General features: G+C 39.0%; 1 protein-coding gene across 10 annotated transcripts in view; it reads left to right on the top strand.

The window, feature by feature from the left end:
* Window positions 1–15,603, top strand: part of FHOD3 (formin homology 2 domain containing 3) — a 415,016-nt gene that overhangs the window by 315,695 nt on the left and 83,718 nt on the right. For all 10 annotated transcript variants that reach the window (XM_074875159.1, XM_074875167.1, XM_074875176.1 and 7 more), the window contains 2 exons: window positions 1,899–2,024; window positions 13,122–13,256. In XM_074875159.1, coding sequence (XP_074731260.1) covers window positions 1,899–2,024; window positions 13,122–13,256 — 261 coding nt within the window. The remainder of the gene's footprint in view (window positions 1–1,898; window positions 2,025–13,121; window positions 13,257–15,603) is intronic.

Consider the following 15,603-nt stretch of genomic DNA (forward strand, 5'->3'; position numbering starts at 1 on the left):
GGTGTGTTCTCTCTGTTTTAATGAGAGCTACCTTTGGTCTAATTGAAATTCCTTGGTCTGAAAAAGGATTCTGCACTGTGTCAGCTTTTTCATGGGGCAGAACAGGAGAAAAAGAAATGTAATGGTTGATAAGAAGGGCTCCTTTCAGTTGATTGAAACAGAAATGGAGGTTTCTGTTACTGTCAGGAGCATACTGAATGAGCTCTTCTGAGTTGTTCTCAGGACCACAGATTTTCTCATCTCTCACTCAATATGGGCACAGGCAGAACATCTGAGCTAAGCCTACCAGAGAGAAGACCCATGCCAGCTCATGCTACCAGGGAAGCCCCACACTGTCCAGCTACAGAGCCTTCCACTGGCCCACTGTCTCTAGTTTCTAGTTAGTTTTCTTCTAGGGCAGGAATGCCAGGAAGACAGTTATTTTCTGAAAAATTCCTTTTGTAGCTCAGAAATTTGCACGTCAGCATTTTTTTCCAAAATTACTCCTGTTCCTGGGCAGTCAGCATGGTGTCTCAAAAATAGATGGTAATGGTGGGGTGTTTTCCAAAACAGAAACCTGGAATCACTGCCAAAGGGGGAATGGTCTCTAAAGCATGATCCCTTCCATTATAAAAACCCCTAACTGAAATCTATTCTGATTTTAACATGGGCCTTGGCAGGCAGCAATGCTGTTGTACCCTAAGGAATGAAGCTTGAAACTTTGAATGAAATTTTGCATGGCTAGATGAGTGTGCTAAATGGAGCTGAAGGAAACCAACCAGCCTTTTCAAATAAAATTGCTGAGTGAAATTACTGAGTGCTGATGTGTATGGGAGAAGAAGCAGCAGAGAAAAGATACAGTGAAGTAGGGTATATTATAACTTATGAATTATAATAAGGAAAATTATGTTGCCCTTTTTCCTGAAGTGAATTTTGTCATTTGGATGAGTTGGCCTTGCAAAGTACTCACCTACAGAGCATCATATGCTTTCCACGTGGGAAAATGGTATACCCTGTGAACAGAAATGTTAACATTTTCCTAAATCAGGAATCTCTCCTTGACATGCTCTTTAAGTACGATGGTTAAAAGGCACAGCAGAGCAACACAACTGCCTTTTCTATTCAGTACGTGAGCCAGGATGAAAACATTGATACAAGGGACTCTTGGGAGGTGTCCATTCCAGGAGTCCTGGAAACAATTTCTCTGATAAGCAAGCTCACATTGAAGTCAAGCAGGTTTGGGGATTTTTTTAATAGAGGAGATATCTGATAGAATTTTCCAAAGCCATGCTTCCAGAGACATGTCTTTTTAACCATGGTCATGACTTTTTACAGACATTGTAAGAAGTGATACATAAGCTATGATTTATGCTGGGGGAAGGGAAAGAAAATACCACCTGCTTTAACTGAAAAGAATGCGGATGCTTTCCATTTATAACACAAATATTATCACATCATGGATGTCTATGTTCAGATCATGTCTTGGAAATGCTGCTGCTTTCCTTAATTTCACTAGATGTGAATGCTGCTTACTTGGACTGGTTTGATCCCTTTTCCAGAGGCTGTATATCAGCTCCCAAAACAGCTAATAATTTTGAGTAACTGAGCAGTGATTTAAGTATTCCTGCTCTGAGTTGTCACATGGAAGGACCATTTTAATCTCGCATTATTTTCCATAGCAGTAGCTTACTCTCTGAATCAAGTATGTCCAGGACATGGTTGATATTAAAATGATATGATAGGTTGCATATTTTGAAACTGGGATTAGAGCAATATTTTCAGAAGGTGGATGTTTGAGAAGTTCTGGGGTATGGGATCACTGCCACCCCCTAAACAAGAGGATTTACTGTTGCATGCCTGCTGGCTGACAGATTTTTTCTCTCTCTCCCGTTTTCCTACTTTCTTTCCCATTTCTTCAGATACAATAGCTATGGCAGCAGCTCCTACTCTTCTCCGCGACCTTACCCTGGTGTCAGTGCCCCTACAACACCCACTTCTCGTTATGGGACAACTCTCTCACCACCTCAAGAGACCAAATCTGACAGGTTTGTAAATCAGTCTTTTAACAACAGTTCCTTTATAGATAGGATGGAGATGAGTGTAAGCTGTTCTGAATGGGTACTGGAAATATCTTCTAGACAGACCTTTTCTAACGTTGGAAAGAAAATGGACAGAAATGTAGACATGTTAATTTCCCACTCATTCTCATGCCTTTCTCTGACGTGGTGTTAAAGGCTGGATGTATTTCCATCCCACTTCTGCTTCTTCCACTTAAATGGATAAAACAGAGTTGCTTCACACATATGCTGTTCTGAGTATTAAAAAGTGAATTAAAGCACATTTTATTTCTTTCCATTTTTTAAAATAAATTCAGGCAGATCTATTTTCATTTCTATCATCTTAAATCAACTATAAAATCTTGGAAATGTGCTTAACTCAGAATTTCCTAGGCCATAATTTTGTCCTTCCTTGAAAATACATGATATATCTCATTGTATTTCATAAAGGGCAAAATGTTTCTTGCTGTAGGTAAACCAAGCTCATGATAACCTACCAATTATCACCTCACTTTAAAAAAAAAATGAAAACACCCCATAGCAGCAACAAAAAAAGCAGTATTTTGAACAATCAGAATACTCTTTTGAATTATGTAAGGTACTAGGGGCAGAAAAAAGATAGGAAAATGTTATGGATTCATGAAAGAAATTCTTGGCGAGAGATCTGGGCCACCAGAAATTAACTGACTCTTACAACCTGAAAGTAAGTGACAGCTTCAAAGAATGTCCTGCTGAGTTTAAGGAGGATGGGTAGAAGTTTTTAATTAATCTAATTAAATAATTTAATATAATAATTTAATTAAATAATTTCCTATTAGGCCAGATGGGCTTTGGATTGTTTGTTGTCAAATTGGCCTCTAATTCATAAAAATTCCATCTCCCACCCTTTTTTTGAACTGAAGGCTTTTTCAGGATCCTTTGTCTGTATTCCAATTAATTTTTATTAATGAAATTTTTAATATTTCTGTATGTGTATATAAATACATGTATACATGTTTGTGCATGTATGTATATATGTTTGAATCTACCTAATGCCTCACATCCTTTCAGTCTACTAGTCAAAGTGATTCAAGTTAGGTTCTTCCAGCATGCATGTATTTTTAACAATGAGGTATTGATTTAATCCTTTTTTTCAGGTGAGTAATTACATTAAATTTATCTTTGGAGAAAGGCATCATTCTTCATTTGCTCATCTTCCTAGAGTAACTTGCCTCGATTTGTCTTTCCTGATCTGAATTAAATTATTTCCGAGTGAAACCATAATAAAAAACTCTAAACCAGCATTTTCATACCCTTTTACCTTAGAAAAGTAGATGCAAGATAAGCAAGAATTAAAAGTATCCCACTGCTTTTGAAGTTTTAGATTTCCAAGCCCCTGCTGTTGTAAGCTTCTGATTGCTACTGCAGCAAAGAAACCCCAAAGTTGTCAAACTCTGAGATGGCTGAAGATTGTTGGGCTTGTCCTGCAAGAGGTTGATTGCACTGGCCCTGCTCCAGTAAAGGAAGCAAGCTTTCATTGCAGTATGCGCGTAAGTGCGTTGCTGGTTTCGAGCCAAAATGCCTTGGCCCCACAGGATGAAGCTGTAAAATTTGCAGATTCATGGAGAGTCAGGCCAGAGGGGAGCTCTGTAATCATCTGTTGTGACCTGTAATGGGTCTCACAGAAGCTAAATGAAAGACCCCTGTACCTTCACGTGTTTTCAAGTGGCAGGGCATGACTTCTCCTGGAAAACATTCCAGTATTTATCATCACTGCTAGGAGAATATTTCATTTTTTGAGGCCAATTTGTCTAGCAGCATCTTCCAGCCATTATACCTCGTCCTACTTTTCTCTGTGAAACTGGAAAGTGTTCTGCCTTCAACTATCAGATCCCTCTTACATGTTTTAAGTGTCTCAGAGTTGCATCTCTGTCTTCCCTTCAGGTTACGTTTACTGCTTTCCACCTCACATGATAAAAATCTCTCTACTCTTGTTTAAATTTGCAGCTTGCTATTCATGGCAGTTGAACTTACCAGGATTTCTGTGGTTTTATATTTGAGGGATGTTACAGCCTGATGCTTTTTGTTTGTTAGTCTCTGAGAAGCGTGAAAAATGTGTTTACGCCACAGCTGTCTGTTGCCTGCAGACTAGATGCAGGTATTTCTTGAAAAATAATTAAATGTACAGATTCAGATGCCATTTTGCATCAAGTCTTGGTTTTTTGAGTGCACTGGCATTGCAGAATTATAGTTCAGCAGGCTCTAATGGAGTGACTGCTTTGAAGAGGGGCAGAAGCCTGTTTTTATCTCATTGTCCTTAAAGACATGGGTTGCAGAACTGTCCATGCAGAGATCGACAGGTAGAATTTGCTTACTGGAGAGCAGGCTCTGCATGACACTACGCTCGACACTGATAAGTAAGTGGAAAGTATTGTGGAAGTTTTCACAGTCTTCTATCAATGGTGTTTGCCTTAGATTATGTGAACATTATTTCCTACCTCCTGATGGTAAAACTTTACATGGATACAAACACCAAAAAAAGTTGAAAGATTAGGTGGGGGACAGGAAGACACTTGATAAGAAGCAGATGCGTATCTGTGGTTAGCTCCAAGGTGAGTTTTCTGCTTTCAGCTTACGATTACAGTTATCCAAAGCCTCCACAGAAAGATTCCTGGTTTTTATCATGAAGGTAAGAGCTTCAGATGCAATTCCTGGTACTGTTTATCTGACCTTGAGAATGAGGAGGAAGGAGGAAGCAGCATTTAGACCAGTGCCCAGCAAAATGATTCATGCTCCATTCAGTTACCCTGACAGGCCTTTCAAACCCTTGGCTGCATTTTGCTTATGTAAACAAGAGCTACAACTTAGGTGGAAAGAAGCAGTGTGGTTGACATTTTGACATTCATACTTTTAAAACCCTCTTTGGCTAAGAACAGTAGGGAATCCGAAAGAGCAGTATAATTCAGTGCAAAAGTAACTAGATTTTGTTCTTTGAAATCCACATAATGTATATATTTCTGATTGTACAGCAGAAGAAAAGGCTTACTTGACTGTTTCTTGGTTTCTAAATTCAGCTGCAGCCTTTTGCCAACTTCTTGCAATACTGTTGTTCTCTCTCATTTCTCTGGGTCCCCTGTGGAGAGCCATGTTTCTGAAGTGCATATTGCAGCCATGGAAATCCCGCTGAAGGAGGGCAAATTGCAGGGCACTTTCTGTACAGCCCTTCCTTGGGAGAGAAGAAAGGGTATATTGGTTCTCTCATCTCTCTGCTTGTGCAAGTTGCTCCTAATGCATAAGAAGTATAACCCAGTCATCCTGTGTTTAGCTGCCAAAGACTGCTTTGCTCCATAAATATACTGCTCCCACTCTTCATGATTTAGATCACCAATTAACTCTCTCCTACTTTCTAAAGGAAAAAAAAAATTATCTCAATTTCTTAACCTCATAAATTTTGGTAACAAAGGGGAAGAGCAAGACATAGCTGCAGCACATCAGGGAGAAAAGCATTTTTCTGTATCTCTGAGTCACCGCATTGCCTGAGAGAAGAAGGTGTTATAAGACTTCTATATTTCTATGCCTTGTGCTCACACCTAGATTATTTCTGTTTAGCCAAAGACTGCCTTCTCAGACTCTGAATCTAAGATGGTCACTCAAATTGAAAGCTGCAGCCTAGAGTCTGTAGCTGGACAGCAAACTCATTACTTGCAAAGCTTCACACCCCCTCAGAGTGTGTTTTTGGTGGCAAAGTGTATGCATTGTGGAACATGCAATAGTTAGAGGAGACCCTTGAAAGAGTCTCACTTCTAAGGCTCCTGAATTCAGTACCAGCTTTAATTCATTCCATTGCCAGAAAAATATCCTGCTAGTGTGTTTGCCAAGGTAGGTTTCTTCTGATGGATTTGCCAGGAGACAGTTCCCTACTGTCAAACAGCAGTGCAGTTAGCCTAGCTCGAAAAGCCGCCTTCTCAGGGCACTGTGTGCTGAGGGAGCAAGAGTTCATGGTCCCCTCTTGCCTCTGTCTGTTGAATCAAATGCCAGAAAGTTCAGCTCGCAAACCTCCACTTCTGGATCCTTTTGGCCAGTCCCTATGAACTTAGTCTCCACCTCTGGCTGGTCCCTCTGAAGTTCATCCAAATCTCCAAGCTTGATAAGGGTCTTCTATGGTGTTTGCAAATTATTCCTGTTTGATGCACTCTCCAGGTTTTCCAGACCATTAGATAATAGACTTAGGAAAGATGAAATATGTTTCACATCCTTTAATCTGTTTTCCGTCTTACTTGCTTTATGATCTACAGCAGTATGTTACCTCGGGCTCCCATGATGCAGGGCCTTGAATGTTGAGTGTTCATCTCCATGTTCTTGTATGTACCTTCAAGCTTTTACGGGTGCACACAGACACTAAGATTAGCATGACTTAGACTATAAGTGATTTTTTTTCTCCACTGATCTTAAAGACACTTTAAAAACCATACCTGAAGTGTAAACATGAAGCACAACAAAAGTCTGCAAATGCTCTTCTTTTGAGTTTTATTCCCTTTCTAGGTGCCTGAAACAGTGATTTTTCTGGCAGTCTGGTGCTTTTTTTCAAATTTGTGTACCTTAAAAGCAATACAAAACAAAAAACCCTGCTTGAGAATGCTAAACAGCTTTTCACTTAGGCTTTCTACTAAAATTAAAGGTCCCTGTAATTGACAACATCAGGGAGGTGCTGCTGGATGAAGCTTCTTGGCAGGTTCTCTTTTTTTTCTTTTCTTTTTTTTTTTTTTTTTTCCTTTAACCATCTATCATTAATCTGCACTCTGGAGTTACCTTACCCCAGCTGTTAAGCACTAAAGAAAAACAAGAAACCTATGAAACAAAACCCACTATACAGCCTACAAAGCTGCTACTCTCCTGAGAACAGTTCCTCTTTCCTTGGCTTTCTATTTTTTCTGCTTCTACCATCTTCTGTGTGTCTTAATACATACTTCTGGGCTCTCAGACCAGAGACCGTGGCTATTTTTTCTTGTGGTAAATGCCAAGCACATCTTCCACTCTGAATAACATAATGAGGAAGGGATAGCTTGGTAGTTGATAATAGTGGCCCAGGGCAAAAGCCTCAACTTTATTGCTGAGATTTTAAGAGGAAAAATGACCTTAGGAATTACTTGATGATTTACAATTTGGGAAGCAGCGGTGGCTTACACTGGCTTAGCTGCTTGTCGAACTACTGCATAAGCAGTATTCTTGATTGCAGCTTTGTAGGCTTCATCATAGGGCCTATGTTTAAACAGAAAGCATGAGCTGGGTTACGATGTCAGACTGCAGCGTGTTGCTGGCTGAACACACAGTGTGCAGTGCTGATGCTCAGGGGACACGTACCTTAGCCTAGATCAACAGAGGGGCTCTGCAAGCCACTTCCAGGAAATTTGTGGCTCTCATGAAGATGAGAAGCCACTGGTTGGAGAAAGACAGAAACACAATGTAAAACCTGTACATGTCAGCCTGCAAGAGGAGTGTGTATAAAGTCCTCATGCGTTGCCCTGGCTCTGTGCAGCTCTGCCCCTCTGTAACTTGATTTTGTGTAGCCCCTCAGACCAGTTAAAAGTCTAATGCTAATCAGTTCTTCTCTTGGTTATTCTCAAGTTTCTTTCTCAAAGGAAGCATTAGTCAGTAGTTTTATCTCTCAATTTTGTGTTTATTTTTCAGAGAAGTTTTGTAAAGATTCCTCAAGTAATGTTTAGTCTGTTTGCAAAATCTTATATCAACATGCTTTTGAATTTGCCCTGTCATGTAGAGAGACATAACACACAGAGAGTTTCTTTAACTGTGAAAAGCAATATGGCTCTTGGCAGCTTTGCCTCCTCTTTTGTCTCTTTCTAAGCTGGAAAGCGGATTTATTTTGTTAAAGCCAAGAGACATTTACAGTTACTTAAGGCTTGAGTAGGAGCTGCGGGCTGTTCCCTCTCTGTAGCGTTCCCATGCCTGCTGGAGCAGGAGCACTTTGGAAAAATGGGTAATTAGTGCTTCCTCCTTAAGATTATTAATGATTCTGACCCTAGTTATGTTAAAGAAAATGCTGAATCTTAACCTTATGACCTAGAGGGATTTCCTATTATAAGTCATCCGTTAATTCTTTTTTTAGCTCCTAAAGATATACATTTGTATTTTGTATTCTTGCTATAGTTAACCATTTCCATTTAGCAAATTTTAAAATTTCAGCATGGAGGAAAGTGCAGCCGCAAAAGAAGAGCAGTTCAGAGTTAACATGAATGAAGAAAATTTAAAGTTGATAATTGCAATTTTGCTGTCACTAGGTGGCTTAGAGTAAGATAGAAATGTTTTCTTTGATTTTCAACATGATTAGCAAAATTCAGGTCACATAGTTCCCTTCACAATATACAGTCTTTGATGGAGTGTTGTCAGAAAACTGCAAGCACTTGCAAAAAAGTGTGAGATATCTTCTGTCTCCCTGAGCTTTTGTTTTTAATAATGATTACTAATTTACTGCTGTGTTAAATGCTGTAGGTTGGATTAGCTGAATTTTTGTTCAGAAGAGTTTTGTCCTACAATCAGTGGTTTAGCTTTGTATCCTCTGCTCTGTATATATTTTTGTTGCCTTCTTTTTCCTTCTTTTTTTTCCCTATTATTTGCTCTTTCCTATCTTCTTCCAACAAGATAAGTAACTAATGACCTATTTGGCCCCAGGTCTTAATGCTGTGGTGTGGAGCCATATTCACAAATCCCCAGACTTAGACATATTCTTGCTGTGTGTTTTCTTTCTGGAATGAGGGTGTAATAACATAGCTTGTTTAGCTTTTGCTGGTTTTTACAGCAGGCAGAAGAAAGCTTTTCTTAATATTTTTATATTAACAGTCCATTCTTAATAGCCTTGTGCTCTCTGCAAGACTAAAAATAGTAGTCAGAGCAAGCATCCTTCTGGATTGTATTTGTGGAGTTGAACAAATGGTTGATATTACCAACTGGTAACATATGACACCAGCATTAAAATGCTGGCATATATTAGCTATAACCCCATTTTGTGAGTGATCACTCTATTATGCTTTCATTGAGTATTCACATGCTCTCTTCTGTTGAAAAATCTCTTGCCACCTTTGATTCAATGCCAGTGTTTTTTTTTAGTCTTCTTCTTCCTTACCCATTTTTAAAATGCAGACTATGGCAGTAAGACTTAAATATTCCTGAAGCCTGAAGGTACTGTCACCCTTTAAACAGCATCAAAGCACCAAAATTACCTGAAGGCTCAGCCCAAGCTTTCCACTGGCTGGTTTGGCCAGTCCCGCTGCCATTTGCAATTCAAGTATGAGTTCAGCTAAAGGGAAAGTTTCCTTTAAGCATTATTGCCAGGGGAACACAGAGACAAAAAAAAACCCCAGATTTTTCAGACAAACCAAACATAGACAAATCCCTTTTCAAATCATTTAGAATATTTGATGAATACCTCTTACCGCTTGCTTTTCCTTCTGGCTGTTTTACAGGTTTGTACACTGTGACAGTAACACCTGTTTCCTCCAGATTTAGTTTATGCACACATAGAAAATTAAGGATAGAGTTTACTAGATACTAAAATCTTCTCATTTACAGTTGCAGTTCACATTAAAAAGAGGATTGATGCACCCAAATACCAGCTGAGTTACAGTGTTTGATAACAACAGTGAAACTGTGAGTTTATGAGGTTTCACAGGGTCTCAGCATTTGGTGTGAGGTGTGGTCTTCACCAGGGGGAGATGTGTCTGGTCAAGTGGTCTGGACACTGCAGGGTCTAACCACTAAGCAAGCACTAACTCTACAAAATTAGTGCTATTTATTTGCCTGTCCTTTTCTAAATGTGACTGAAAACCCAAGACCTGACTATGTTTTAAGAAATCAGTGCCACACAAGGAGTCACCTGGCTGCATTCCTGTCTCTTTAATTATGACCTGTTTCAACAGAACCCGCTCACAACTTTGAGTGTTAGTTTTGACAATTTCATGCAATAAACTCTTGTATGCAATATGGCAGTTCAGAGCTGACTGTGTTTGGGACAAATTAATTGAATCAGGTATGCGTGTTCATGCTGTGCTGTAGCTTGTAACTCAGCTGAAGTATGGACTTATTAAATAACCAGTGGGAAATAACAAGTTTTGGCTATTTTTTATGGTTTTAATTAGTTTTCAAGAGGTGGCAAACTAATATGGCACATGGATATTCATTTACAGTTTCTCAGACATTGGCTTTTTTCCTGGGTATATGGCTGTGGATCTTTTATTTAGATTGTGAGTCTGCTGTTCATACATGTGCAAATTTTAGCCAAGTGAGCAACTCTAGCCAAGCTGTGCAAGATCAAACCTCCAAACAAGGTGTTTTGGCATGTGGAGATATTTTACTACCAGGGTCAGGTTAGAATCCCATCTGCAGAACTAAGCTGCACATCTCCGTGTGATTCCTCTGTAATCCCTTAGATAACAATGTGTATTTACTGTGGAGCCCCAAAGAGCTTAGTCAGAGCTAAAGGTTTCCAACCTGCTAGATGCTGTGCAGACCTACAATCACTCTTTTGGTCTCTCAGCATCACCCCATTCCTTCCCCTTAATTTTCCTTCAGGTTTTATTAAGTCATAACTTCCTTTGACTCCAAATGGAGTTTGCAGACTTCAGGGCAGCTGGATGGGATAGGACAGAGTGGGATAGCAAGGTAAATACACAGAACAGATAAGAGCACAGACTTGATAGGGACCCTCTTTTTGCCATCTCTTCCAGTTTATTTCCAGATGTCTTCATGGGGAGGCACTGTCCAGTTTTCCCCTTCTGAGAGCAATTTCTGATGATATATCCAACCTTATTGCCATTATTTTTCATGCTACTACAGGGATGGAGCTCTAGGTTCTGAATCTTAGTACAGTGGTGCTACTGTTTCTGCTTAGAGCCTTCTCTTGCAACATGCACTGAAAGGTCAAAAGTTAAAATAAATTTAAAATATGTTCTAGGGAAAATTCACCACATGTACTTGACTGTCAGGGTTTGAGGAATTTTTTTTTTGTCTTTTCTTAGTGCTAAGGCATATTAGAGATTTTTATGGGTTTGAGTGTGATCCAGCACTGATACTGTAGCTCTGGAGGAGTGCCAGCAGAGAGGCTTACAGAATATCAAGTTTTATACCATCTTATGTAATGTTTATGTGTGTGGGATATGACATATTGAAATTCAATTTATTGAAATTATTGAAATTATATTCACACTGCCCTGCTGCCAGTGGGGCTGAAATGGCTATGTTTTGTGGTGTTTCTGCTTGCACATAGACACTTGGGGAAGGTATGCATTACTGGTTTTGTCTTCTCCTACACCTATTTTCATTGGTGAACTGGTACCATTATGCTAAATGCCTACATGTAGTACATTTACGTAGGCATGTAAAATAAGCAAGGGAAAGCATCTGAGTTCTTAAAAATAATGAAAATTTATTCAGGTTTGTATTGCTGGTTTGGGAACCTTCCTTTAGACAGGGTTTAGTTTCTTTTTTAGAAAAGGCAGTATCTATTTCTCTCATTAATCCCTTCATTGCAAAACTCACGTTACAACAATGCAGAGAAACCGCTCTACATGAGTTATGTCTCTTTGATTTTATCAGTCTAATTCAATCAGTGTGGATACATTTACATCTGTATAAAGCTACCCTCTACAATACAGATTTTTCCTGTCTAAGAGACAGAAAGACAGACATGTTTACTCTGAGGTCACTCTGTTGCTATGTGAGAGATTGGTGGTACCAGTACCACAACGTTGGGAAAGGATGTGTGAGAGGAGCCACTCTCCTAGCCAAAGGAGTACTTGCAGTAAAAAAAGTTAAAAATCTGTGTCAAGACCAAACTATAAGTGAATATACATGTAGCTTTTTTTAAAATGTATTTGCTACTTGAAGCTGTTTCATCTCAAAGAATAAATCATTTAAATATTTGAGAAGTCTACTGTAAAGCCTGCCATTTCTGACAAAAAAGTCCCACTATTTTGGCTGGGCATTTACTCACATAATCTCTTGCATCTTAACAGTTTCCTGAGCAACAGCTAGAAGTTTGCTATGCATTGCTGGTAGGAACATTGAGCCTTCTTCATTACAGTAACCTACCATGGAGCATCCAGTTCATAGTTGTGGTCAGAGGACTGCAACGAAAGTCCACTTTCAGACTAATTCTTGCTTAGCCATAAAGCAGGTGGTAGTAAATTGTTCTTTTTTTCACTGTGGACAGAACAAGAACAAGTGGGTCTAAATGGCAAAAAAAGAAATTTAGGCTAGACAGCAGAGAAGCCTTTCTTGCTGGCAGGGGTAGTTAAGTACTAGATGGATGTGGTACGTCCATCATTAAGGATTTTTAAGGCAGGTCAGACAAACAGTTTTTAAGAATGGTTTGAGAAGACTAAATACTGCCCTGCGCAAGGAGAGGAAAATGGCTAATCTGTTCTGCTCCAACCCCATTGCCTCTAATTTTTTTAATAACAATTTTGATGCCACTTAATGATTACAACTAACTGTGCTGTCCCTGTGAATTTTACTGATATGCTCCTATACGTGATTAATTTTGCTCTTGCAGTGCATGCAGTGAGGAAATAATGATAACAGAACTTGTTAAAGTATAGAGGAAAAATATGCCCCTACTTAAGAGAGCATTCAAATTCTGAAGAGCAGTTCTGACATCTTTTTTTACTTTTGTTTTTCTGTATACAGGATTCTCGGGTGTTTGTGACACATCTGCTTTTAAAATCATTGCATAATATGTTTGGAAAGTGCTGGAAAAATATTCCAGCTTGCTTTTTTTTTTTTTTTTTTTTAAATTTCAAAAATCCTTTACAGGATTCAGCTTTTCAGTTAAAATATTTAGACAATATTGCAGTTGCTTCAGAAATTTGGCAATTTAAGCAGCCCACCATATCTGTCATTTTTAAGCTCATCATTGTATCTAAAATCAATTTAACAAGAAGATGCTTAGCCAGTGCTTTGAAGCATCCATACATTAATATTGTCATGTCATTCTGTTGGTTGGGCTTATGATACTTGCAGAATGATTGCTACTCATTTTTTGCCAGTATAATCAATAAAAGTGGCACTGAGAAATCTGATCTTCCTTCTCTGCAGGCCAGCTTTGGGTGGTCTCCTTACATCATCTTTTCGGCAGCACCAGGAGTCCTTGGCAGCAGAAAGAGAAAGACGACGTCAGGAGAGAGAAGAAAGGTTGCAAAGGATAGAACGTGAAGAAAGAAACAAATTCAAGTAGGAGCCAAATTTGCTTTTAGTCTGTTACTTTAATGTGTGATGGATTTGTAAATCACTGAGACATTCAATTCCAAAATAATTGAATTGATGAATAGTTAGTGTGTCTCTTCATATACCTTTCTTGATCTAAGTATCTTAAGAACTGATATATTGAACACATCATGATGAATTTTGGCATTTAATAAACCAGCAATTTTTTTAAGGGCAGCTATGTATTTGCCAATCATACTGTGTGGGTATCTGAAGAGGCCAGGTTTTAGTAGTTAACATACTCCCAAAAGTATAATCTCAGCAAGGCATAGGGTTTGAAGATGAAACAGTTGGAGGAAGGTATCAAGAAGTGAGGAACGGACAGCAGAGACATCTTTTTGCTTTTATGTTCTGCAAAATAAAAGTGTTTTGTTGTCTCAGGATGTTTTAAACTACTTTCAATGTTTTTAAACTACTTTACAGTGGTTTTTAACTACTTTTTCCTGCTTTTCTGAACATGTGTCTCTTCCTCCTGGAAACAGCAAATGACAGAAAGTAATTATCAAAATTATTGCTCAAACCATAGCCAGACAAAGGCCCCAGCTTAATATATAGGGCTCTCCATTTTCACATCTGAGAACATGTATGCTGTGGGATCCTGGGGTGTGCTGCCTGAGGATAGTAAGGGACAAGCCCTCTCCTCCTGTTAAATCCATGCCTGGAAATCCCAGCACAGGCATTAGCAAAGACTGCAGTGGGCTTAGGATAGATAAGGAGCTTATGCCTGAAGTGGTTTGCCAACTCTCTGAAGAGTGTATGCTAAGAAACTGATTTGTTTCCTCATAAACAAGAGTGGAAAGTAAACATATTTTTATTAGTTAGACATAATGTAGTATCTAAAAAATGGTAGGATAAATGTTTCATAGCCTGAGAGTTGGTATTTATGGAAAAGATGGCACTGGTTTTCATGTGAGCTTGTTTATTAGTATGCAGGATTGTTTTCACTGTAATCATCTCTTTAGTAAGAAGTGGAAATGATCTGTGTCATAGTGAATTTGGAAAGAGGAGTAACTTACTAGTGGTTGGTTGGTTGGTTGAAGGAGATACTCTCCTGGCTCCAGAAGATAGCTAGTTTAGAAGAAAATGAGAGGCAGAGGGAAGGTGGAAGAGCACCATAATAGGATCTTTGGCAGCCAACAGTTGCCCAAGATCTCCTGAAACAGAAACAATCAGGTCTCAGTCTTCAAGCCCCTTCCAAAAGCTCTCCCTCTAAATGGTATCATCAGGCTGCAGCAGGCTGCTGTGGACAGCCAACATGATCTTTCAGAAAGGAAACTCCCAGACCAAAAAAGCCACCAGGACATTTGGCAGCTTGACCTGTTTGAATAACAGATCTGCACATTTCACTAGAGCTTAGCTGCAGTAGTTGTTCTGTCACTAAAAGAGCTTCCTTAAAGTCAGAAAACCAAATTTTTTAAATATACATCTTCCTCCCATTACTCCAGAGTCAGAAACTGGTTAACTAAATGTCATGATTGTGTTGCATATTTAAGATGAGTTTTCTAATGCCCAATGTTTTCATCTTCTAGTTTTGAGTTCCCTGGTCACCCGAAAGTTATAACTTGTGTTTGAGTAGAGGGTCTCCAAAGCCACCAAACTTTGCAGACAGACAGCATCCCACAGTTGATTAAACGGTCTGGCAGGAGGAGACAAAGCCACAGCAAACAGTCATGGACAGTTTTGTAAGAGTTCTTCGGATTACATTATCGTATCATCACTCTGGCTAGAAACCCAGTCTCTGAAGATGTATTTTTGATTAAAAATAGCATTTGCAATTCACAGCCTTCAAACTCATGAGCAGTAGTGGATTTACCATTGTGACTCATTTGTTATCTCATTCTTTCCAACTCTGCCTCGAGAACATTGCACTAGGTTCTGGCACCATTATTGACAAATTGAGGATAATTTAAAGGAGAGCATCACCAGTTGTGAAAGAGCTTGGGTTTAGGAAAGAAGTTAAAAAGCTTCATAAGCTATTGCTAGCAAAAGGAGTGCTTTACATGATGAATGTTTTTCTCAGCAGAAGGACTATTGTACCTGTTGCATATGCAGAACAATATGTCCTAAAATACAAGGGTTATTCTTCAGCTGTAGGGAAGGGTGAAAGTTGACGGAGGGGAAATTTGCCTGCTGAAAAATTCATAGATTTTTTTTTTTCCTTGGAGTTACTCCCATAGCTATTGTAATTCCAAAGAATACTCTGAAAATATTATAAAAGTATAACCAGTTCAGGGATTCAAAGGATGTGGAGATAGCCTGAAACAGCAGTGTGCATTCCCTGTTAATGGACTTTTGAAGAGCACTGACAAGCAGA

Source organism: Strix uralensis, chromosome 1, assembly GCF_047716275.1.
Source record: "Strix uralensis isolate ZFMK-TIS-50842 chromosome 1, bStrUra1, whole genome shotgun sequence".
NCBI classification, from domain to species: domain Eukaryota; kingdom Metazoa; phylum Chordata; class Aves; order Strigiformes; family Strigidae; genus Strix; species Strix uralensis.